This window comes from Cavia porcellus, unplaced genomic scaffold (genome assembly GCF_034190915.1).
Source record: "Cavia porcellus strain 051 isolate PalLab524CR breed Dunkin Hartley unplaced genomic scaffold, mCavPor4.1 scaffold_1, whole genome shotgun sequence".
Taxonomy (NCBI): Eukaryota; Metazoa; Chordata; class Mammalia; order Rodentia; family Caviidae; genus Cavia; species Cavia porcellus.
The window spans coordinates 45,666,776-45,691,480 of record NW_026947484.1 but is presented as its reverse complement, the minus strand read 5'-3'; the positions used below and the strand labels follow the sequence as shown (position 1 = coordinate 45,691,480).

Below are 24,705 nucleotides of genomic sequence, written 5' to 3'. Positions count from 1 at the left end.
GAGCTAAATCCCCAGCCCCCACGAAGATATTTCTTTATGTCAACTGATGCCATTTCCAATATTGCATGTTGGCTGCCCTTGACCTCTTCCATGTTTACCTCTCCTGGATCCATATTCCCTGGGTTGGTGGCTGGAGACTTTTTGTTGTTTCTTTCTCTTGTCATGTTTCTGTTTTTTTCCAGACAGGTGTACAGTGGAGAGGCCAGGCTCTTTCTGTATTGGTTATGCTTATTCTAAAGCATGCTGGCTAGGGATTGCTGCCCTCTCCAGTTTGCTGTTGATCACTGAGGTACGAGCAGGGGCAATGCAGGCTGACCCCTCCCTCTGAGCCACTCAACCTCCAGGGGTCTTCACCACATTAGTGTGTGCCACATGGATAGAACCAGTTCAGGGCTTCGGGGAAAGTTCGTCCTTGGCTATTGGGTCCCGCTCAGGGGCAGGACCCAGTCCAAGAAGTTCTCACCAATCTGCTCTGCACTAGGAGTGACCAACTGAAGCTGCTACAGTTCCAAATTCCTACCCGTCCTACCCGATTCCAAGATGTCACCCTGCTGGTCACCCCCTCCTGCAGGAGGACCAAATTCTGAGCACTCACCGCGGGCCAGTGCAGATCTCCAAACTGCTCCATTCTCCACTGTGATGCGTCCTTCCACTGAGCTCCTCAGGTTCACCAACCTCTGACTTCAGCACAACCACAAGTTGGACCGGCTCCGGTGAGAGCGCATCTGGCTCCAGGCTTCTGTCCATTTTTTTTTTCTTTTTCTTTTTCCTGGGTCATGAGAATCCCTCTCCTTTCATCTAATCTTCTCCATGGTGTTAAATTCTAGCATCTGAGCTATTTCTCTCAGAGAGGTTCTTTTCCTTGCTACTTATCTATCCACTATTTTGCTGTGGTCTCCTGACCAGAAGTCTTGATGCATGGGATCTTCAAGGTTCAGCAGAGTGAAGGTACCACTCTGAGCGATTTCCAGCTACGAATGGTTTAATATATAATTCCTAAATACTTAACAACAGTTCTTATGAGCAGTATGAACTAACTGTAACACATCCAATAACCCCAGCCCATCCCAAGATGATTTGTGTTCTTTCCATTTATCATGTGGAGATCTGTGAATTCCAGTCCTTGTTTCAAAAGCCATCAGATTTCTACAGTGTTGAGTCATGGTATGTTCATACATATAGGAAACATGACTATAAATTACTCTCACTTATCAGACAACAACATATAAAGTCATAGTTACTTCTAAAAATGAATTAAATTCAATCAGGTAGCTGGGGCAAGTGACAGATCTATGCTACACTTAACTTACAAATGACCTTTTTGCAAAGCTTTTTGATAAGTACACATTTGCAATTCATGCAGTTTACAAGCATCTTGGGGAGTGGTTATATATATGTATTACAGCTTTTTTTTTTTTTTTTTTTTTTGAGATAAGGTCTCACTATGAAGTTCTAGCAGGCCTTGAACTCAACTTTGTAGCTCAGGCTGATCTCAAACTTGCAACAATCCTCCTGCCTCAGCCTCCTGAGTGCTGGGGTGACAGGTGGGCACACTATGCCCGGTTTCAGCTTGTTTTTAAAATCTCTTTTCTTTTCCCTCCCCTCACTCTGCCCCCTCAGGTTCCCCTACTCCCTTCTTTGTACCTATTGACATTAACTATTCTACCTCATGTTATGGTATATAGTGTTTACATTAATTGCAATTCTTAGGTTCTGGCACATAGCACATCCATTTCCCTTCCCCACCTCCTCACTTCTCATCCTCACTTGGACCACTTCCCTATTGTAAGAGATCCATCCCCTTGTCTCTTTCAATGCAGCCTTTATATTTTGTTTGCACTTTGCCACACTCAAATGACAGATGTCAGATGGTATTCAAGCTTGTGTATCTGCTTTCTTCACTTAACATTATACTTTCTAGGCACATCCATTTCCCTACAAATGTCTCAGCTTGTTATTCATTATAGCCAAGCAGTATTCCATTACATATAAATACCACATTTTCCTTTTCTAGTTATCCATTGATGAGTATACAGACTGCTTTAGAATTTAGCTAGTATGAATTGCAATGCTATAAACATTGGTATGCAAGTATCTCTGTGGTCTGGTGCCTTAAGCTCTTTGAGAAATATCTAACGGAGACAGCTAGGTCTGGAATTGCTAGTTTCAATTCTTTGAAAAATTGCCATACAATTTCTACAGTGGTTGTACTAGTTTGCATTTCCACCAACAAACGCAGGAGCATTTCTTTTTCAACACAGCCATACTAGCATTTGTTATCTTTTTTAAAAGATCTTTTCTTTCAAATTGCTAGCTATGATCCTGTCTTTAAGGTCTGAAAATCTATCTTCAGTTTCTTGCATGCAGTTTTGCCAGCTTTTGATCAACTTTTTAATTTTCTGGATACCTCTTTAAATCTTTTTCCTTCCTATGTTGTTCATTCAAGGTTTCCATCATTTTCCTATGTTCTTTTTTATCTATGTCTTCTTTAGATATGCTCAGCAATTCTTTCATTATGTTTGTGATTTTCTCTTTTACCTGAAATAATATTTCTGATCTGATAACTTGTACAGTCTATGAAGTTGTTTCTTTACTACAGTTGCTATCCTCTCAGAGATTTCAGGCGTGTCACTTTAATTTTCTTCTATGTCTCTATCTCCCAGACTTGTTCTGTGAGGGCTGAAGGTCTGAGATTGCCTTTTGTTCCTTTGTTTTGATAGTCTCCTGGGTTCCTTTCAACAAGCTGGTTGTTGGGTCCCAAGTGCTTCCCTCACTGACTAATCCTCTGCTGTGTAGGAGAATGGGCCAGGCACCCACGTTCCCAGGAAGTAGCAGGGTATTGGAGAGGCTTCTCTAGACCTGTGAAGCTACTGAGGTTTCCCCCATGGCCAGGGGTGCATGGTGGCAGAGGTGCTTCTCTACTTGGTCTGTGGGTCTATACCAAGACTCCCAAAAATGGTGGCAGGCACACGGAGGTGCGTTTGTCTGATTCTCCTGGTGGGCACTGACTGTCCAAAGGAACAGGGGGTCTCCAAAGGTGGTCTGCAGGCATACAGGGCCTATCTAGTTGTTTCTCCTGCCCACGCTGGTTACCTAAAGGAAGCAAGCTCTCCAGCTGTAGTGGTAGGCACACAAGGGTGGGTCTGGCTCTTTCTTCCTGCCCACACTGGCCACCCAAAGGAACCAAGCTTTCTGACTGCCAGCATTTGTTACTGACAAATGATTTTTTTTTTCTGGTACCAGGGATTAAACTCGTGACCTCATGCTTGCTCAGCAGGCTTTTGCACTGCTAAGCTAAACCCCTGGCCCAAATTATCTTTTCTTAATCATGAGAAATGTTATAACATTTGTTAACTTCTCTTTGAGAATTCTATCTTTTATGAAATTATTCATGAGTATGAATGACAGTAAATAACTGAAAAAAAAGTCCAAATGCTCAACAATTGGGCAATGGCTATACAAACTTTAGCATACTAATAACTGGATAATATATAACTATTAATGTAAGTATGTGTAATATACAGTAAATGTGTTGACTATGCCAGTAAAAAACTTAGATGAAATAACGCTACTTGAGAAATAATGCTAAAAAAGGAAAAATAATGCTAAATTTATGTCTACACCCACTGTAAATATGTGAAATCACTCTCATATACCAAGGAAAAGGTTTTTCCAGAATTATACAGCCAAAACTATCTGAACTAGTTTTTAATGTCTTTAATCAGTTGATTCAGTTTTAATTTCACTTTCAGAATGTTATAACCTAAGCCCCCGTAACTATCCTAAAGTCTGTTCTAAGGTATAAGCCCCCCTGCTGCTTCCCCTCCCCTTCTCCCTTCAAATCTAACTAGGTTAAGTTTTAACTTCCTAAAGGCCATAAAACAAAGGCCTGAGGTAATAGCTCCTGACAACCCGGGTCTTCCCTACCCAAAAAGACCCGGTAGCCCGTCACAAGTTGTGTTAATTGCATCAGATTGTATTAGATTGTACATTCTTCACAAAATAGCTTCGTTCATATCACAGTAATACCTGTAACTTGGCCTTACTGTAAATGTGTGTTTTCCTTTCCCTCTGGGCAAAGGATTGATATGTTAATCAATGCTCTCCTCTGTAAAGAATTGTAAAATCTTACCTAATTGATATGTTAACCATTGTTGCCCTCTACAAATAGAACAGTTGTGGTGCTAAAGTAAGGTAACTAAGGTTGTTAATTGCTGTTAGACTTCTCTATTCTTTGCTAAGGAAAACAAGATTTCTTCTTATCTAAACTTGCTAGTATGCAGGGAGACTTGTAATTGCCGTTTTTTGCTTTGTAGTGCGTCACACCCCCATCTCCCTCCTTACATTGTGTGACCAGCAGCTGTTTGTGGATTTACAAGATAAAAAGTCCTGACTTTTAGCTGTGAGGTGCGCAGTCTCCAAATTGGCTCCGGAGACTCGTCACCAGGCCTGGATTTTACCTAATAAAGCCTTTGCTTCCCAAATTTTAATTTCTTGCTTTCTTGGATTTTATACCGGGGTCCGAGTTATCACACAGAATACCAGAAATGGTTTTAAACTCATCTAAGTAGCAACTCACTCCAATCAACAGCTTGCTGGAAACCAAGCCATCAGCAAGAGACTCATACTTCAAGGTCAGGCAAGCAGTGAACCATCACTCCAGAAAACCAACTATGGCTGATGTAAGTCCATTTCTCCACTCTGTAACCTACATAGAACATGCTTCAACAAAGACACATTCTAAGACAGATATCAATCCATTCTTGTTTCTCAACCTGTAAAACTCCAAAACCAGCTCTGAAAAGGCACATAATCTCAGTTTTCTTTGCTCAGTAAAATGTGGCTTCAGCAGCACAGCTTAATTAAACAAAGCAGGTTTTGAGAATGGTCTTATCTGCCAACTCTGTGAGCCCCACTGAGATATTTCTGAATGGCTTCACTCAGCAGTGTTCTGGTGATCCTTATATGAGCAGAAGCATTTTCTTTGTCCCTTGTCCCCAAATTCCCTTTGTCCTTGGAATTTGCCTCTGGGTGACTTTTCCCAACAATTTCTTTCCTTAAACTCTTGTTACAGATTAATTTATCTTAGGATTTTTATAACCCAGTAGGTCTTTATGGAAGGTCATCGGTCCTACATTTTTATATACAGCAATTTGACTTATATATGCATATGTTAATATATACATACTTTTTTAGATGGGTTTTGCTATGTTGTAGGCTGACCTTGAATTAACTATGTAGTGTAAGCTGGTCTCAAACTCATGGCACTTGCCTTAGCCTCACAGAGTGTGGGATTATAGGCATGTGCCACTATGCCCATTTAGACCTTCTTATATATAAGATTATTAAGACTGTTTGGGTTGGAAGTGGGTATACCATTTAGTAACTACTTTTAGCATTTAAACTGGATGTTCTCACTGCTGGTTTTGGTTTCTTTTGATAATTTGTACAGTCTTGTTTCATGTTTTTGCTTTATCTTGAATTGCTTAACAAGTAAGAACAGAAGGACATATAAGCCTAAGAAGTCTCCAATTCAATTGAACTGCTCCAAAGACTAATGGGTAAAAGTCTGTTGAACTAGGAATCAATTTATGCAAAAATAATTAATCAAACATTTCCTTGGGTCCCCTACAAACCTTCAAAAGGACAAGAAAGTCACTTTATATAAGACAGGATCAATGAATGTCAGACTTGATTGCACAGCGCTGGCTGTCTCTGCTTGCTTGAACAACGTAAGAGAGTTTTCATGAGCACACAGGTTTGGCTAACGTGTACGCCTACATCAAAGCTTTAATATCCTCATAGAAAAATTTCTGTCCCCTATTTTTACTGCACTGTAATCCAACTTTTGCACTAAAAATACTAGCAGGATAACTGTGTCCATTGTGGTAAAGTTTTTTACAGGTCAAAATAAATGCAGCTAAGAGGCACCCTATAAAAAAGAGACAAAATACCAAATACTCATTAGTTGGCTTTTTCAATTAGTAAAGTAAGGCCTCAAAACAAACTGCTGACTCCAAAATCTTGCCTCTCAATTTTATCTCAGTTTTATTTTCATAACTCGTTTTATTCTTTTAATTCCTTCTGCTTCCTCCCTTGATTACCTTGCTACTCTCTCCTTGGAGATTTTCACAGGAAAAGAGTAGTCGCATTGTCCAGAAAGCTATTTATAGAAGCTGAATTTTCCCCTCTCTCTAGCTAAGGTTTAAGGAATTTCTTCTAACTTAGAAAACAAAAGTTGCTACACAAGTCAGGATTTTGTTAGATATTTATTGTCCAGAACTATCATTTCTGTTCTAACTAGTTCACTTGTTAGACCCTCAGGTGGGAAAAATGGTTAAAAGAAGTAGGATAAAAATGATCAGGGTGGGGCTGGGGATTTAGCTCAGCGGCATAAGTGCCTGCTTCGCAAGTGTAAGGTCATGAGTTCAATCCCCAGTAACAACAACAACAACAAAAAAAAAAATCAGGAGAATAAATAACTGTGCTGTTTATTATACAAATAAATTTTACAAATTTAATGGCCTTTAGAGAGAGAAAAAAAACACAGGCTATTTTAGAAGACCTTCTCTTAAAAGTGAAGTGAATAGATATTCAAACTTTCAAACAAAATAAAGATGAATCAATAGAAAACTTCAAAACCTCAGGAAACTTTCCAGTGATATTTTGGGTACCTAAATAGTTGAAATAAGTCTTGCCAAGCTCCCTGACATAAGATATGGAAGCAGAAGAAAAGAACATATGGGGCTCAGACATAGAATATGGAATCCAAAGTAAAAAACTTGAATGAGGAATTGTCAATTTAGAATTTCAAACATATGGCTGACTTTTCGAAGGTGCAAATAGTTTAAAAGGTAAAAGTTAAATTTGTGTCCTTCCACATAAAAGTACCAGAATACCCTCCATTCTCCAAAACCAACTGGGTCCCATAAATAAGAGGCTCTGTAGATACCTCGGGCAGAAAATTGCTGAAAGAACAAATGCCCCACACTGGCTGAGAAGACCTAGACTGAATGATTTTAAAAAGAAACTGAAGACTCTGAGCAAATTCTACAAGCATACAAGAAAAACAAGAAGAGCCTAGAATTCCTTTTAACTTATCACAAACCTTATTTTTATTAAAAAGATTAGGCCACTACAGATATTAAGCCAACAACACTGTATACATCAAAGACTCACTGCTCTCTGTGGCTTCTCCCTCAACCCAGTAACCAAAGTCTATTCATACTGCCTCGCAGCAGCTGCAGCTCATCTCATTACTTGAAGCACCCATAGACCATGTACCAGGGTCACCTTAAAATCTGATGGTACCACACAAATACAATCACCGCTGCTAAGCACAGCACCTGTCAGAACTAACAGAAAAACATTATTTTCTTCTTCTTGTGTTACCTTCAGCCAGTATAACAATTCAATTCAGCAACTCTACTACTCCTACCATTAAAGAAAATTTTATCATTGCGTCTCTGCAGTTTCAGAAGGGTTCATACCCAGTACAAATACCTCGCATACTCTCACACCAAGTATAAATACTGTGGTTAATAATATAATGCTAGACTGGGTATGAAGTAGCTGCATCAGATCTTAAATGTAAGCCTTCCAAGTGCAAAGAATTTTCTTATATATAAACTCTGTGCAGTTTCACATATGAACATTACAACATCATTGGTGAGCATATGTTGAACAACTGCTGCACAAAAAGTATCCAAGTACGTGCTAAAAAAGTAAACTACAAAGGCTTGCACTTCAGACTTTCATAATTTAATGAGATGGAATATGTTCATTAAATGTGAAACATAGCTCAATAAGTGCCTAGAATTAGGGTTACTAAGAGATGGTAGCTGGACACAATAGCTTTGCTGTTCTAGGTCTCAAGTGTTTCTTTGTTGGATAAAAAACAAAGAGAACTAATATGATTTATTTCATAGAAATCCAGTGAACATTTAATTTGAATAATGTATAAAATGCTTAGCTTAGCATGTGGTACAAACTAAACGCTCAGTAAACTTTATTTTATGCAGTTTTCCTGGACATTTCGTGTACCTGAATGTGGCAACTGGGAGAATTCTGCTCCACACCACTGACCTAATTCTGTGCAGAGAGTATTTCTGCTAATTCATACAGCTCTCACGTCATCTATATGGCCCTCTGGACAGCACATGGGTAAGAAAGTAGCTTTCTCAGATAATGTTCCTTCCCACAGCCTTCTTATCGGATGTTCTTTAATTTTCAGCCCTAGCAGGCAGACAGTAGCCTTTTTCGTGGTGAGGTAATGTATTTTCTGTTATTATTTGGCAGTTCCAGTCATCACAGATATTTGTCCAAGGATGTTTGTTTCAGAGTAGCTTAAGTCACTACCAAAAAATTCTGTAAACAGACATTCTTCAATCATGGGAATAAAGGACTCAAACATAATTAAGCAAACTAGAGTACAATAATTCTTAACTGTCCACATGTAGGCCCACTTTGAATGAGAAACTGCCAGAAATAGAAAGATTATCCTAATACAAATTATTCCATGTTTTCCCCATTATTTTCAGAAACCTTTGATTTAACCATAAAACTGGCAGGGCTGATCTGCTCACTAATAATCAGATCTCTCCAGAGACAAATGTGAATAATACAGCTTTTACTTTTATCTCTTTTTTTTTTTTTGACACCAGGAATCGAACTCAGGACCTTGTGCTTGTTAGGCAGGCACTATGTCACTGAGCTATATCTGCAGCCCAAGTCATGGGCCACTTTTTTCTTTTTGGTATTGGGAATTGAACTCAGGATCTCACACTTGCCAGGCAAGTGCTGTGTTGCTGACCTACATCCCGTACTTTTATCCTATGAAGAGGATACAAATCTTTTTCTAAGAGCTAAGATGTGGGGATTAAGTATAAGAATATGGTCAATAAAAATGCTATGGGAGGAGTGAGGATGTAGTTCAGTGGTACGGCATTCGCCTAGTGTGTGCAAGGCCTTATGCTCAACACTCGTCAAAAGACACTATAGGAAAACCTAGAATTAATTAACTAATCCATAAAATGAAGCAATGAAAACGTGAAAGATAATAAATGTAAATAGTCCTATGCTCAAGAAGGTAAGAATTTCAAGAAAAACAAAAGCAAGTTTAGTTGCAAGAAAGCCTTTTAGGATTTAGGCTTATTTTCCTATTAGAGGCAGATTCTAATTTGCTAGCCACCTGCCTAGGCAATGGCACCCCACTGTTCTGCTCCCAGAACCTCCCCTGCCTCCGATGCCCCCTGCCAGGGTACATACAGCTGCTAATTCAATCCTGAAATCTTAAGAATGACCCACAAATGCATAGTTCCCTATCTCAAAACAAGGATTCTGATTTAACAGAATTGAGTTATTCTAACTCAAGTGATTACAAACTCTGGCTCTGTATCAGCAAGGGTGCCGATACCAACTCCATCTTCTCTGCCAGCTACATAGTCTAAATCCTGCCAGCACTCCCATTCTATCCCAGGGTGCCAGGCCTCTGAGATGGCCAGGAAGCAGTGGATATTTTTAGGCATAGAGGGATCAGGGCTCAGAAGTATTGTAGCTACTATTTACATTTATTGTAGATTAAATAGGCTTGTGTAGATTGTCCTACTATAGGCATTTCCACTATGTAGAAATGCCACTGAGAAATGTACATATAAAACACCTTAGTAAATGCTGAGACTACAGAACTTTAGTAAACTGAGTTATATTTCTTTTTCTTTGTGGGTTACATAATTAGAGGGCATGAAATGGTTAAATGGCAAGCTCTTATTAGAGTGCTGTAGCCAAAAGGAACATTTAATGGTGTCACACGAGGACATTTTAGCATCTGTACTGCAGCCTAAGGGGAAGCCTGTTTTCAGTGGAGAGCGGATTAACTTACTGCTATTATCACATGGCAGAGTACAAACCTCTCCATTAGCACCACCAGCCGACCTGAGAGGATGTGGGTGACAGGCACATAGACGAGAGCCACACAAATGAAAAATAAGCCTTTCCTGGGGTCACAAGTAACTGACAGCTGACCATTTAACAGGTTTGCTAAGGGGCTGTAATTCCTATTCCTACATCTTGCAGCTGTGAGGTTTGAACTCTGGTGGTACACGCACGCATGTGGGCCGGTAGGAACCTGACACGCTCAAATCCAAGCCCCTGACAACAGGACACACAAATTACAGCCCTAGTCTGAACACATTACCAGAGAGCATTAGCAGAAGACATCCTTGCTGGAACTGGTAAACAGACAGCATTTCAAGTGAACTTCAAGTAGCATCTGACAATCTGAAAAAATCCTCACAACCCTAATACAGAGTGATATGGGGCGAGGTATGGCTTATGTGAGTCCAAATGACCAAGGAGGAAAAATTCACAGCAGACCAAGAGAGAGACACATGTATCATGCTTGATGAGAGATTTTTTTACTAGTTCTTAAAGCTGGAAATGATTACTTCAGGTCTCTGTAAAATTTGCACAGCCACTGAACACAACCACATTTTAATTTTAAAAGAAGTACTGTCGTTCTCAACTAGCTCTTTTGAAGTCGTAAAGTGAAGCTAATGTAAAAAACCTAGTTATTTTACAGAACAGATACACTGATGTACCCAATCCTGCCACTTAAGATTGAAGCTTCCTAGTGAGAAAATAAGGAATGTCACTTAGAAAACTCTACATCACATATGGGTTATGTTTCCCAGGTGTGCTAAACTGCTCAGAACTGTCTCACAAGGACTTGAAAGGAACAGGTATTAAAATGTTAGAAATTTTGCAAGTCAGCTGACATCAAATTGGTAGCTTCATATTAGTCATGGTGAAAGTGTTTACACCACAGAAACTAGCAAATGTCACAAGTCAGGCCCACCTGCTCTCTTCTCCTGAGCCAGCTGTAAATATTATTAAACACTGCTGGTTACACTTGTCCTTCAGTAATACTTTTTAAAAATAAATTCCCTTTACCCCCCCCCCCATTTTGGTACTGAGAATCGAACACATAACCTCATGCATGTCGGGCAGACACTTACACCATTAGTTCCCTTTTTAAACTATGATCTTTAAGTGTACAAGCAGATGTCTTGCTTAGCTGAGTTTGGTATAATTTTCTAAAGAATAACGGGGCTGGGGATTTAGCTCAGCGGCATAAGCACCTGCCTTGCAAGCAGGCAGTCGTGAGTTCGATCCCTGGTACCGATAAAAACGAAAAAGACAAAAAAAAAAAAAAAGAATAACACAACCTGTTAAGTCATTGTCTTGGCTGTCTTCACATTTGCCATTTGCTATAGACTTTGTTTATTATTTATAATTTTACTGTATTCTGCAGCTAAAAACTGTCCTATTTCAAATTTGTTCAAAGTGCAACTTCAGTATAAAAATATTATTTTAAAAATATCATTACCCCTCATCTTATTTCTTCAGGCAATATTTAAAATTTTGTCACAATTCTATCTAGCTAGCATCTTCCTAGAGAAAAACAGTAACCTGATTTTAAAAAAGGCTGCTGAGCTAATTGAAATTTAACTTAAAAGTTAGTTTACCTTGCTATTTTTCTATGCTTTTAATTGAAATGTTTTTACCAATAGTCCATAGATTTGAATATATTTGCATTTTATTTTTCATAATGTGTAGCATTTTTTGTTTTAAATTTGGTTGCTTAATCTCAATTACATGCCTTCTGGATGTCACTGTTATCAATTAATGAATTTCCTGTTTTAATTGCAGGTTTGTAAATTCACATGTGTTTAGGAGTAATTGTTGACCTATTCAACCAGAAGTTTTTTTTCACTGACATTTCACACCAACAGTTTATTAAACTTCCAAGGTTTTGTTTTCACGTCATTAGCAGTTTTTACCAGTGGCACTAACTCTATCTAAATAGTGTTTCTCAGCGTAGCACGGGTTTTCTTGTTTCAGGGTATCTAGCAAAGTGTAAGGAGCAGTGACACCTGCTGGCAGGACCTGAATTCACTTCCTTTCTAGAATTTACAGAAGTCCCCAGTCTGCAGTATATGGCAGTAGTCCTCAGGGTAAGGAGAAAAGTCAAGGCAGTGGTATACTTCCCATACAATACTTAAGCTATCAAACTAACACATGATGTAAACAGAAAAACAGGAAGCTAGCTATTGTGAGCCATGAGGAAGACTGTACACCAGCACAGGTTCTGTTTCACCTCCTTTTCCCTTTTGTCCTTCCTTGGCCCTGGAGAAATTCATGCTCCTTCAGTCACAGTATGCCAGCATTTCTCCAAGCAAAAGCCCCTTTTCTGCCTTACTTTACCAAGTTTTTCCCAGAACTCCACTCTCATTCTTCAACTGTCCTCTCCCATTCACACTCAAATATAGAGCATTTTAAATAATCACAAAGAGAATCATAAAATACACCTTACACTTTTTTCTGCTTGATTCATATGCCTTGTAATGCTCTATTCAGAATACTCCACATTATTCTAGTTCATTGCCTTTGGATGTTGCAAGGTATTCCTGAATATGCCTACTCTAGTATGTTGGCTTAAGTTGACTCCAACTTTTTGCTACTATTACTTAGAAATTATTATGTAATAGAAAGAAAATATTTATTTATGCTTGCTACACATTTGTCAATTCATTTACTCACAATTAATTCTCACATAACTAAGAAATAATCCATTTATTCCTAGTAATTTTTTTCTTAAAGTTTATTTCATTTGAGATTAATATAGCCACATTAGTTTTCTCCCTCCTGGGCCCCTATCCCTCAGATGTTAGTTAATTTCCTGTTATCTTGTTAATACTCCTATGTGTTCAGACACGTTTTAAGTTTTCTGAGATTTCTTGAGCACAACTTCATGGGAGACTTTGTGCCAAAACCACACAGTGGAGCCATTCCAGATTCCTGATGCTCAAAAGCTGTGTGACACAGTGTGTTTGTGATCTGAAGATGATTTATGATGCAGAATAGAGAAGACAGCTCATTTTCAATTACTTGCCATCAGAACCACTAACCCTACTTGGCCTTTATCAATCATTCAGTTTCTTAGTATGCTCATATTTTCCATCTTGGCTACAGACATAAGGCTGCAGGAATGAACTAAATTCCAGAGCATAACCTGGACTCCCTCTGTCACTTAGGCTGCAGAGGTCATGCTTGAGATGGACAGTCACTGGCGTATGAATCTGTACCTTCTCTAAGTAGTTTACCAGGGCTGTTTGTCTTAAGAGTCTTGTTCTCAGTATAAAAGAAGGATTGGATGAGGACTGGCACTACTCAACCCAAGCTCAGATGCTGCCCCATGTTAGCCCGTAGTCCCCAGTAGGGCTGAGCTAGTTGCTCGGAGGCAGTGACACAAGTTAATGTGCAAGGAAAAAAAAGACACCTCCACCCAACCCTGGTCTAGGAATGAAACACTCACTGGAGGCTCCCAGTGCACAGTCAGCTTTTGCTGTGGCTTGCAACCCAGAAGTGGCTATTATCCCAGAAGTCTTGCTTGTTTTTAACTGTTATGTTTCACATAATTCACCAATTTTCTCCTGAATTCTACGACATCTTTAGGGTGGAGTAGAGAGGAGACAAGCTGATACTCTTCGAGGAACCAGAATATCAGATATATCTTTTTATTCCCCACTTCTATCTCCTCCTCATACCAAATAGGTATTCAAAAACATTTCTTTAATGAAAACAAAGAAAGAAACATTGCCCTGACTAATTAATATGTCTGGTCATGGTTTTGGTCTGGTCATAGTAAAATCTAATAAGAATTTACCACTATTCAACCCTTACTCACCTGAAAGGGCTTCAGGAATGTTTCCTCCATGGCCAGTCTGCCATATTCAGTGAAAAGCTGGAACAAAAACCACACACACACACACAGACACACACACACACACACACACACACACACACACACACGCACACAGAGAGAGAGAGAGAGAGAGAGAGAGAGAGAGAGAGAGAGAGAGAGAGAGAGACAGAGAGAGAGAGAGAGGGAGAGAGAGACAGTTAGTTCAGTTGGTAGTATCTGGGATCAAACTCACAACCTCATGCTTGCCAGGTAAGTGCTTGTGCCACTGAGCTAAATCCTTGGCTCCTCTTCCATTCAATTTTTCCTTAGCTGTAACAGAATACTATACCAATAAGAGTAATCATTTTAGGAAGTAATTACAAATAGATAAAGTATCAAATATTTTTAAAATAAACTCTTATTTTAAGACAAACACCTTTTTCTTTGTGTGCTTTATGCATGCTCAGCACATGCTCTTCCGCTAAGGTACAGGCCCTGCCCTGAGACTAGTGCCTTTTGTATTTACAATGCAGGAAAACTTTTTGAAGAGAAGGAGAAGGAAATACCTTCTTTCAAAGCAGAAGTTGCCCAGATTAGACTAGAGAGCCATAAATCATGCAGGACACATTTACAAAAGTTATGACCTCGTTATTACAAAGGCATTGAACATTTGGCTTAAAAAGTGGTACATCAAATACACTGTCATATTTTATTTTTTATTGCATTCAATTTAGTTCATGAGGCACTATAATAAGAGGTTTGGTGTTGCCAGAAATGTAAGATCTTGGAGAAAGTAAGCCTGAGTAGGTGACTGCGATGGGGCTTTTCATGAGTGTTTTACCAAGACTGGCTGAATGGGTTTCCACATATGAACACTGGAAATGTTCTTTCATAAAGACTAATATGCTGAAGCGGCTTCTTGGAGCTGGTGAGGAATGGATTCTTATCCCTTGCCCATTTAAAATAGTACCCACAGCACCACCTGTCCTCTCTGGAGGGAGCAGTGGGAATTCAGAAACCAATGGGTAGTAACAGGGCAGTGACTAATGTGATTAAATGAGAAGTCTAATACTTGTCTACAAGGCAGCTGGTCTAGGAATTAAACACCCACTGGAATCATGTACTAACATGACTTGAATTCATAATCACTTCTCAGAAAGGCTGAGAGCTTGTCATTTATAGAAGCATTTTAAGATGACCTCAAAAAAAATGCTGACTCAGTATCAAATTCCAAAATTAATCCTTTTGCAGAAACTCCTAAATTCAACAGTGCCGTGCCGTTAATTTGAAAAGTAATCAGCTAGGTTATCACATGCCCAAAGTAATTACTTTAATTATGTAAAACATCTAAAAATTACTCAGTATATTATCTATCTGTCATAAGTGGTCAGTGTCATGAAATGTATTTAGTAGAATTCCATGTGATATTTTCAACATCACAGATTACTTTGTTCCATTACGCTTCAGATGTTAAAACTTGGGAAATTATGCTACCTGGCTCCAATTGCCAAAGTAATGTATTCAGGGTAAATTTTTCTATAAAATATGGAGATGGAAAACCATCAGAGAAATGGGAGTCTTGGTACCCATCCAGAGTAACATGAACTGAAGGACAGCAGAGGGTGTCACACAAATGACCATCTTTAGGAAACGCTCAGTCTTTCCCTTGAGACTCAAGTGCTGCTTAGAGAGTGGGGTGAGCCGTGGGCCCAATCACATGACCAGAAATTTACTCCTACTAATACGCAGTAGGAGCTTCAGCAAATCATTCATTTCTTTCGGCCTCCTTTTCTTCATCTATAAAATATAAAGACTAAATTAGGTGATACTGAGGTCTTTTTCAGATCTAAAATACAGTTCTATAAGTTATCAGGTAACCTTAAATAGTGATTAGCTGCAAAGTGGGCCATAGTGGGGACAGGGGGAAATCTAGCACATATCATCCTAACAATGATCAAACCCCTCACTTTCAGACTTCAACTCCAAATTTTTAGTAATTTTTAAACCAAAGATTTTTTCCCATATATTTTCATATGGAGTGATAGCAAGTAGCTTTATGAGAAAAAAGAAATTTGAAAACTGAGTTAGAAGTAACATATCCAAACACGAACTAAACAAAAAACCTGAAAAACAGAAACCTTCATTTGGTTATGATTCAAAAGACTACCAGCTGCTACATACAAAAAAAGCATATATATTGTTACCTGGAGGTGCTGAAGATCATCCTCCTGGACATTTTGGGATAAGTTATATACCTAGGTTATAAAATAACAAGTCAAAATGAGAAGATAATCAGCATCATCCTAAGCATTTATTTTGTCATTCTCTATTCCATTATCAATTATTACAAAAATGAACTCTCTTACACACATCTTTATATACTGACAACTGTAAACCGTTGACAGAAGAGTAAAGACAACCCAAGAGATAATAAATAGGGTATAATGATCATGACTGTTCTAGGAATACAATAGCCAGTACTCTGGAGTAAGAATATTACAATTATTTTAACAACCAGCCAATATATTATTGTCTTCCAATCACACCAACACAGTAACAATCTAAATCTGAATGACCCGTATCGAAAATTGTTTTGAAAAATCATGTTGATTTTTCATAATTTCTCGTTTTATTTATGTCTGCAGAAATATCCATCACATATGAAAAGTTAGGTTCTGAATCTCATAATGATGATATTATACATCTACATACTGTTTCATGAACAAATCACAGCATTGAGATAATATGCAGTACTTTTTTTCAATAGGTAACTATCAAAAAACTCAAAAGAAAAATTAAAGACACTATATACCAACAATATACTTTGTATTTAAATAACAAATCATGTATCAAATAATAATTTAAAATAGTCACTACTAAGGAGTTAGCTGATTTTTCTATGAAAATGTACCATGTACTGGTCAAATATAATATTAAATAATAAAAAGGCAAAGTCAATGATGTTTCAACTAGCTTGTATAAACGCCTTTCACTGTCATTTATTTTAAAATAGATGTTAAGTCAGTATATTAAAGGGCCATTCAAGAAGCAGATTTTAAAAGCATCAATCACAGGTTGAAATCATGACTTACTTTGAAGTCCGTTAAAAGTTCAGCTTATCCCTCCTCTTGCTATTTGCCCTCTCTTGCTTGTTCTGATCACACATGACACCCTTGCAGCTCCATTCTCCCCACTTGTAATCTCAGCTTGACTCACTCATCTTAACTATTTTGTCACTCCTGCCTTTATAACCTACCACACCTTTTAAAAAAGTATCTGCTCTGTTTCTTTGCCACCCTCTCTTCCTGCTTTCTTCAGCAATATAGAAGATCTAAAAACAATCTTTAAAATCTTCTGCTCTATTTTTGTGCTTCTAGTACAACTCTCCAATGACCTTCAGGACAATTTGGAAAGTCTCCAGCAACTCCTGAAACAACACTTTAACAAAAGAGAAAAGAGGAAAGGAAATGGAGACTAAAAATTTTATATGAAGACATTTACGTTTCCAAATGTATATTAAATTAGACGAGATCAGGCGCGTTCAGGATAGTATGGCTGTAGACCTAAATGTGCATTAAATTAAAGAGCTTAAGAAACTACAAACACACACAGTTTTAACATTTAGAAACATTTCCACTGGCTAAAACAAATTTGTGTTTACAAATCTTGTTTCATTAAATATAACTTTTAATAGTTGATTCCAACATCTGCATGTAAGATTTAATATTATGTTTATTGTAGACTTGAAACAGAAAAATATCAGTAAGATAATAAAACTTCTTCTGACCAAAGCAGTCAATACGAAAACTTTTACTGGTTAAAGACTATAGTAACAAAACAATTCTGTTGTAGAAATGAAAAGACCTGGTAGACTAATTGAGCGAAGTAACAATGATTTACCATGTTTGTTGTATGTCTCACTACCACGTTATATAGAAATGCAAGAATTTTAAAGACTCATCCATTAAAAAATGCACTTATTTTATTCCATACCTGTATTGAGCTTATCATTGTGCTAAGGGCAAATACTGTGGCCGAATCTCTCAAAGTTAATTGACTATCAAAGGTTCCCTGAGTATCCATCAATAACACTGCAACCTATAAGCAAGTAGAGCACATTACTGATACTATATCGAACTTCCAGGGCATAGTATTACCAAGATATTAACACCATACAAACTAAAGAAAACCACTACCAATATTTAGTAACTTCTCACACATGCCAAAAGTCAAAGAAAGTCAAAGAAAATACATTAATTAGGTGCTAAGTACTGTAATGATTAATTTTCAATGGTAACTGAACATGAAGAAACTTAATACAGCATTGAAACAAAGTAAAATTGCTAGCTTGCTGAGCTGCTTCCTTACTATGCTTATGATACTGCCTACTGTGACCACTAAACTTGTAAGCAGAGCTCATGCTAAGATGCTACTCCCAACACACTTTTATGCCAAATGGGCATGATCAGGTTTCAAAAGAGCATTTTCCAGGTTACTGTTGCAAGTAAAAATTCAATTTTACTTAAAAAGCTAGTGCCATACCTTTTTACCATCATGCTTATTGATAAGGAAAACTTCACTCCATATCTGGATTCCTGTAGTCTCTCGTTCAGATCCACCTCTCCATGAAAATCCAGTCAGTGGTTCATTGTAATCTCCAACCCAATCAACTGATTCCTATAAATTTAATAGTCTGTGATATGAAACTCTACATGTGTGTATAATTTTTCCGTCATACTTTCCAATTCTAACTTTAGTCAAAGGAAATAACATATGCATATCTATTACATTCAGAAGTAATTTTGTTCATTCAAAAAATAATTACAGAAAGACAACCATCTGTTACATTTTAAACTGAGTTCTGGTAATACAGAGATAAAAAGCTACCATTCGGACCAGAAAGAGCTCACAGCCTAACAGAGACCTACTAATAAATCACCAGGATAGAGCTGGGGATATAGTGCCTGTCTTGCAAGCACAAGGTTCTGACTTCTATCCTCAGTACCAAAAAAAAAAAAAAAAATCCCATGAGCCAACGGCAGCCATGTGGGCCGGGAGGAGAACCAAGACGCCAACTCACACCCTCCTGAGAGCCAGTGGCAGTCCTGGGCCAGAAGGAGAACCAAGAAGCCAACCCATACCCTAAAATGAGCCAGCAGAGTATAGGCTGGGACACAGGGGGAGCACCATCCCCTAGCCCTGGTAAGCAACTGGCTGGTTGGGAGGAACACAGGCTGAGATGAAAGCAACTGAAGTTAAAAAAAAAAAAAAAAAACAAAAACAATGCTTGTATTATTTGATTGATTTTGCAGGCCTAAAGTCAGTAGTCTGAGCATCTATTTAGTAGATAACAATATGTAATATATCAACTATGGAGGATTTCCTTCTGTCTTGTTTTTGAAATCCAGTATGGTGCTCACTGTTTTGTTTTGTTCCATTTTATCATTTTATTTCCTTTAAATTAAAAAAATCACTAGGATGCAGGTATATGCAGGTCAACACAGAGGTGTCTATAAGGCATACATGGAAGGGTAGGAAATAAAACACCTAACTATTGATCAGGTAAGAATTCATAGGTGAGGGGGCATTTGAGAAATATTTAGGAATTTTCCAAATAAACAAACTTGGAGAGGGCATTCAAGGAAACAAGAGGAAGAAGAGACAGAGAGAAGGAAGAAGAGACGAAGCAAGGAAAGAAACAGTCTGACTGGCTTAGGCACCATACCCACTGTTCCAGCTGTCAGTTTACCCTCTCTCTGACTCTACAACCCCAAACCAAAGCATTTGTATATATCCTGACATAATAACCATATTTCTTCAAAAATTACTTACTGATTAGTATGTTCTAGATATAGGATAAGCTTAATAACCATTTTACTGGTCAAAAAGAACAGAGACTGTCACATTTAACATCAAATTTTGCCATTTGAAAAATGAATGAAGGGCTGAACATGGCGGCACATGCCTGTGTCCTGGCACTCAGGAGGTGGAGGAAGGAGGATCACTATGAGTTTGAGGCCAGCTTGGACTATACAGTATGTTCAAGGTCAGTCTAAATTTCAGAAAGAGACCTTGTCTCAAAAGACAAAAATAAATGACAAATACACAGTAATGAAAGTCGCATTTGGTCTACACAAGTCAATGACAGATGTCCTTATTCATAGAACAGTAAAACAAGTGTTCATTTTCTGTCTTTTCTTCGGTACCAGGAATCGAACTCATGACCTCACATTTGCCAAGCAGGCACGTATGCCACTGAGATAAACCCCTCATATTCTTGTCTTGCTTTCTCTCGCATTCAGAAAAAGATACAATCTATACACTTTTATTTCAAGCAAACACTTTTTACCACAAGTAACATGCTGAGTATTATGAGTGTTTCATTTTAATGTATAACAGGTAAAACTATGAATATGCCTAAAATGCTACTAACCAAAACAGTACAAAACATATTAATTTTGTTCATTCAGTTTTCCTGCCTGTGTTAATTAACAGTACTTTTGATATGCCAGAAATCAGGATTAGTAAGAGCGTTGCTTTCTCTGAACACCTGAATTATTTTGGCAGTTCTGTTCTTGACTTTTTTGAAGTGATGCTAGAGATGAAATGTGTTAAAATTAGTGTCACAAAAGTGTTCAGAAATGCCTCATCTATAAAAGTCTGTGATATAAATACATCACACAAAGTTCTGTGGGTGCTCTATTATGCCTCAGCATTCATGTTTACATCAGAATTACTCTTGGTAAGAGGACAGGAAGTAGTACTGGAATGTTTTCCATTCCCAACCTTCTGTTCCTCAACCTAATCTGCTACGTATTCTGCTTTTGACGTATTTTAGTTTCTTTAAAAACTCACTTCTGCACCACAGTGTTTTCTAAAATATTGTAACTGTTAGTTTTTTCTGGGGATGGGACAAAGTGAGGACTGACTAAGAAAGAACTTTCTAGGGTAATGGTGATGGGTTTTGAACTACATAGGTATATGCACTTGTCCAAAATCAGCAAATGCATATTGAAGCTTTGGGTAGTTCTTTGTATGAAAATTTTACATCAAAATAAAGACCTAAAATTGTGATATATATATTATTTATATAATGATGGTAAATATTAAAATACTAGTGCCCCCAATCTACCTTGAAATGTATTAAAAGACAGAGTGATGGACAGAAAAAAGAATGAACAGATGGAGACATGTGATAAAGCAAGGATATTAATGCCAGTGGAAGAATGTAGGTGATGGGTATCCAAGTGTTCACTGGCAAATTCTTTTAATTTTCCTGCATTTTTGGAAAATGTCAGTAAATGTTGGAAAAAAGTCACTACAACAAAAGAATTATGGCAAAAGTCATTGGACACTTTATACCTAACAGGGAAATCTTATAATCATACCATTCTGCTAGTGTCTATTTTTAAAACAGGAAAATCTTACACTTCAGAGAAAAGCCGTCCGTGTTACCTGTCCCCATAGACTGAGGCTGGAGTGGCTTCACCCTGGCGTTTATGTTAGAACACAGCCAGAGAAATACTAGATTCTATTAATAAAAACACAAAGTGGAAAAGGCACAGGGACAAGAAGACTTTTGAAGGCTCCTCTTACCAACCTGGTTGTACATGTACCGCAACATGAAGTCCATCAGGAATGACTTTCCTTTCCTGAAGGCTCCAGCGACAGACACTGCCACCACCTCCTTGTCCCTCACAGCCTCAGAGAGAAGGATGCGATTCAGCGCTGTCTCATCTAATTCAAAGGAATGGTCGTCTTTGACAATAAGGACTTGGACAGGACCTGCCTTTTTCACTGGCTCCTCCTCTTCTGAGCTCCATTCACCTGATTTTTCTGAAAACCCACCTGCGGAACAAAGAAAGTACCAAGTGGTTTATTCATCTCCAACAGCCAGGAAATACGTACCTCTTAACTGTCCAACGTCAAACAGTGTAACTGGACATAGTCACTCTAATGACATATTTTAATGCCATTCACACCATACTTCAGAAAGACTTGAGTGGATCTTTCTGATCATGTGACTGAGTCAAAACAGTCAAGAAACTTCTAAGTCAATTCAGTCAGTGCTGAGATTTCTCTCTGCTGAGAAAGAAAAGCAAAGCAAAGCACTCTGCTTTTGGGATGCAAATAGTAAAGTTTTAGATTACACCCTTCTTTTCCTAGAAATAAGCTTACCTAGTTATATAAATGATCCTTGCAACACTTCTTAAAGCTGATTATACATGAGAGGAAATACATAGGGGATTCAGAATCACGAATTCTCAGGGATGCTATTAGTATACTTGAAGAAACTGAAGCCAGTGATGGTAACTGACATTGCCCAGGGGAAAGAAATGGAACTTTTATATCAACAGTTCTACCATGGATGCTTTTTCATGTTATTTATTTAATCCTTTTTCTATCTCAGTATGGCATTTACTGTTATCTACATTTTTAACACATGAAGAAACTAAGGTTCTAATTTAAGTTACTTGGCCAAGATCACACTAAGTAGGAAGTGACATATCCAGGTTCACAAAGACAGCACTGTCAACCTCAGATTATTACATCGCAGGCATCAAAATTTTCATCCCATATCTTTCTACTATATTCTTCTCTAGTGAATGTCAACCCCTAAAAATGACACAAATGTGCTCACTTGCTTTGCATCAAAAGAATACACATTCAGTGATTACACCAATGCCTTAGATCAGATAGATTATTAAGGACTTCAAGTAAATCCTTAATAATACTTATGGACTAAAGGTGTGGATTCACCCCACTCAACTTACAGGTTGGACCCCTAATCCCCAAAGTGATGGACTTTGGTAAGAAGGCCTTTGAGAGGAAACTAGAGCAAGACTATGTGACCAGGGCTAGCTTCCTTGGTGGGACTGGGATGCTCACAAGGAAGCGAAGGACCAGACCCCTTGTCTGAAATACAAGGACACAGAAAGAAGGCAGTCATCTGTGAGAAAGGAGGCAGGGGTCTCACCAAGGACCTGACCATGCTGAGACCCTAATTAAATCCAGATTTCAAAACTGTAGGAAGTAGATGTTTGTTGACAAGCCACCCAGTCTATGCTACTGTCTTACAGCAACCCAAACTGACTAAACAACAATACTCATTTTGAAACAAACTGGGCTCTTAAATGATCATTAGCCAAACTTTTGAAAATATATTTTAAATAACATCATAGTGATGTTTACTTGCTAAGAAGAGAAAAACAAGGCAACTGTATCTCGACCTACTTTTAAAAGTCTTTAGATCACACTGATACATATCTCACATTAATAGCTTTATATTATTCATTTATAAAATGACACTATATTGCAAACCTAGTGTCTAATTTGAGCTATTAATGGAAACAAATACGCAGTAATAATATTCTGAACAACAGCACAAAGCATTTGGTGACCACAGACTAATGCTTCTACCTATGAATCAGTTGTTCTCACTTCAAAGTTAACAAAAATTGCTTTTATATCTGAAAGATAATAGATTCTATATTGCCCTATCGCAGATACCAGAGTAGAATTTCTCTTTAAATCTCAGCTTTACAACTTACAACATATGTGAAGCTGTGAAAATTACTTAACATCCCAATAACTGACTACCCTCCAACTGAAACAGGAGATTGGATGGGGATACCGTTTGGTGGAAGGCCGCCTGCCTGGCACACACAAAATCCCAATTGCTATGCCCAGCAGTAAAGTAACAAAAACAACGACGTAAGACATTAATAATGGTGTATGCATCAGAGAGGCTTCATGAAAATTACATGAAGTAATGTTAATTAAATGAATACTTAAAAATCTGATAAGCAATGCATGGCTAATACATGGTGACTATGATTAGTACTGGTTTTATTATCTACCTATATTTGATTACAGTACTATCTGTCCATCCAATTTCAGCTTCCGTATAAAGGCCTTTTCTGAAGACACTACACTTTTTCCTTAAAGCTCCTTACCTATAGTTTATGATTTAGAAGCACACTTGATATTAATCAGGGATGGTATGTAGACATTCTAGGTAGTAAAATACTTTCAGAACAGAAAACTAAATCACAGATAGGCATGGTGGCACATGCCTGTAATCTCCAGACTCAGGAGGCTGAGGCAGGAGGATCACTACAAATTCAAGACCAGTGTGGGCTACAAAAGTGAGTTTGAGCCCAACTGCATAGTGAAACCCTCTCTCAAAAAAAAAAAAAAAAACTTCAAAAAACTGAAATACTTCTTTGAGGCAGCAAACTACATATTCTTGGGGATACATGTAGACTGTTCATTTTTAAATTCTCAACTTTACAATGTGAGGCAAAACTGTCTCTTCCTACCCTACCCTAGTAATTTATTATACGCACTGCTGATTCACTATTCAGTTTAGTCTGACTTCTCAGCTTTTGTCAACTGCATAGTCGTGAGTTCGATCCCTGGTACCGATAAAAAGGAAAAAGACCAAAAAAAAAAAAAAAAAATCAATAGCATCATATTAATTTTTAATCTCTCCATCTATTTTCAGTAAATTCTGTTCAGCAGTTTTATAAATTGAGGAGGTAGGGAAAGATTTATTAATTACATTTGTTTGTAAGCACATTATAGTTTTTGTTTCTAACTATGACTGGTTTGTTTGTTTTATTCATGTTTTCCTGTTGTTGATAGTTAAAGAACTGTAATGGATTTTAACATTTTGGTTTCGGCTTTTTTTTTTTTGGTAGCGGGGATTGAACTAACAATCTTGTGCTTGCCAGGCACGTTCTTGTGCCACTGAGCTAAATCCCTAGTCTAACACATTGGTTTCATACTGAAATATTTGCTAGACTCTTTACTTCTTGTAAATTTTATGTACTTTGGGGGTTTTTTACTGTGCAGGTAAAAATAACAACTTAAAAATATTTCTAAGTTTTAAATCCTGATGTATTTCTTTTATTTTTCTTCAATTATTAGGAATTCAATGTAATGTTGAACAGAAGTGA

The 24,705-nt window shown here is 37.8% G+C and overlaps 1 protein-coding gene across 5 annotated transcripts in view; it reads right to left on the bottom strand.

The window, feature by feature from the left end:
• The window catches only part of Atl1 (atlastin GTPase 1), a 93,639-nt gene that overhangs the window by 19,781 nt on the left and 49,153 nt on the right, over window positions 1-24,705 (bottom strand). For all 5 annotated transcript variants that reach the window (XM_003471924.5, XM_063247430.1, XM_063247437.1 and 2 more), the window contains exons 3-7: window positions 21,345-21,592; window positions 18,287-18,421; window positions 17,738-17,842; window positions 15,949-15,999; window positions 13,748-13,804 (exon numbers count right to left, since the gene is read on the bottom strand). In XM_003471924.5, coding sequence (XP_003471972.3) covers window positions 13,748-13,804; window positions 15,949-15,999; window positions 17,738-17,842; window positions 18,287-18,421; window positions 21,345-21,592 — 596 coding nt within the window. The remainder of the gene's footprint in view (window positions 1-13,747; window positions 13,805-15,948; window positions 16,000-17,737; window positions 17,843-18,286; window positions 18,422-21,344; window positions 21,593-24,705) is intronic.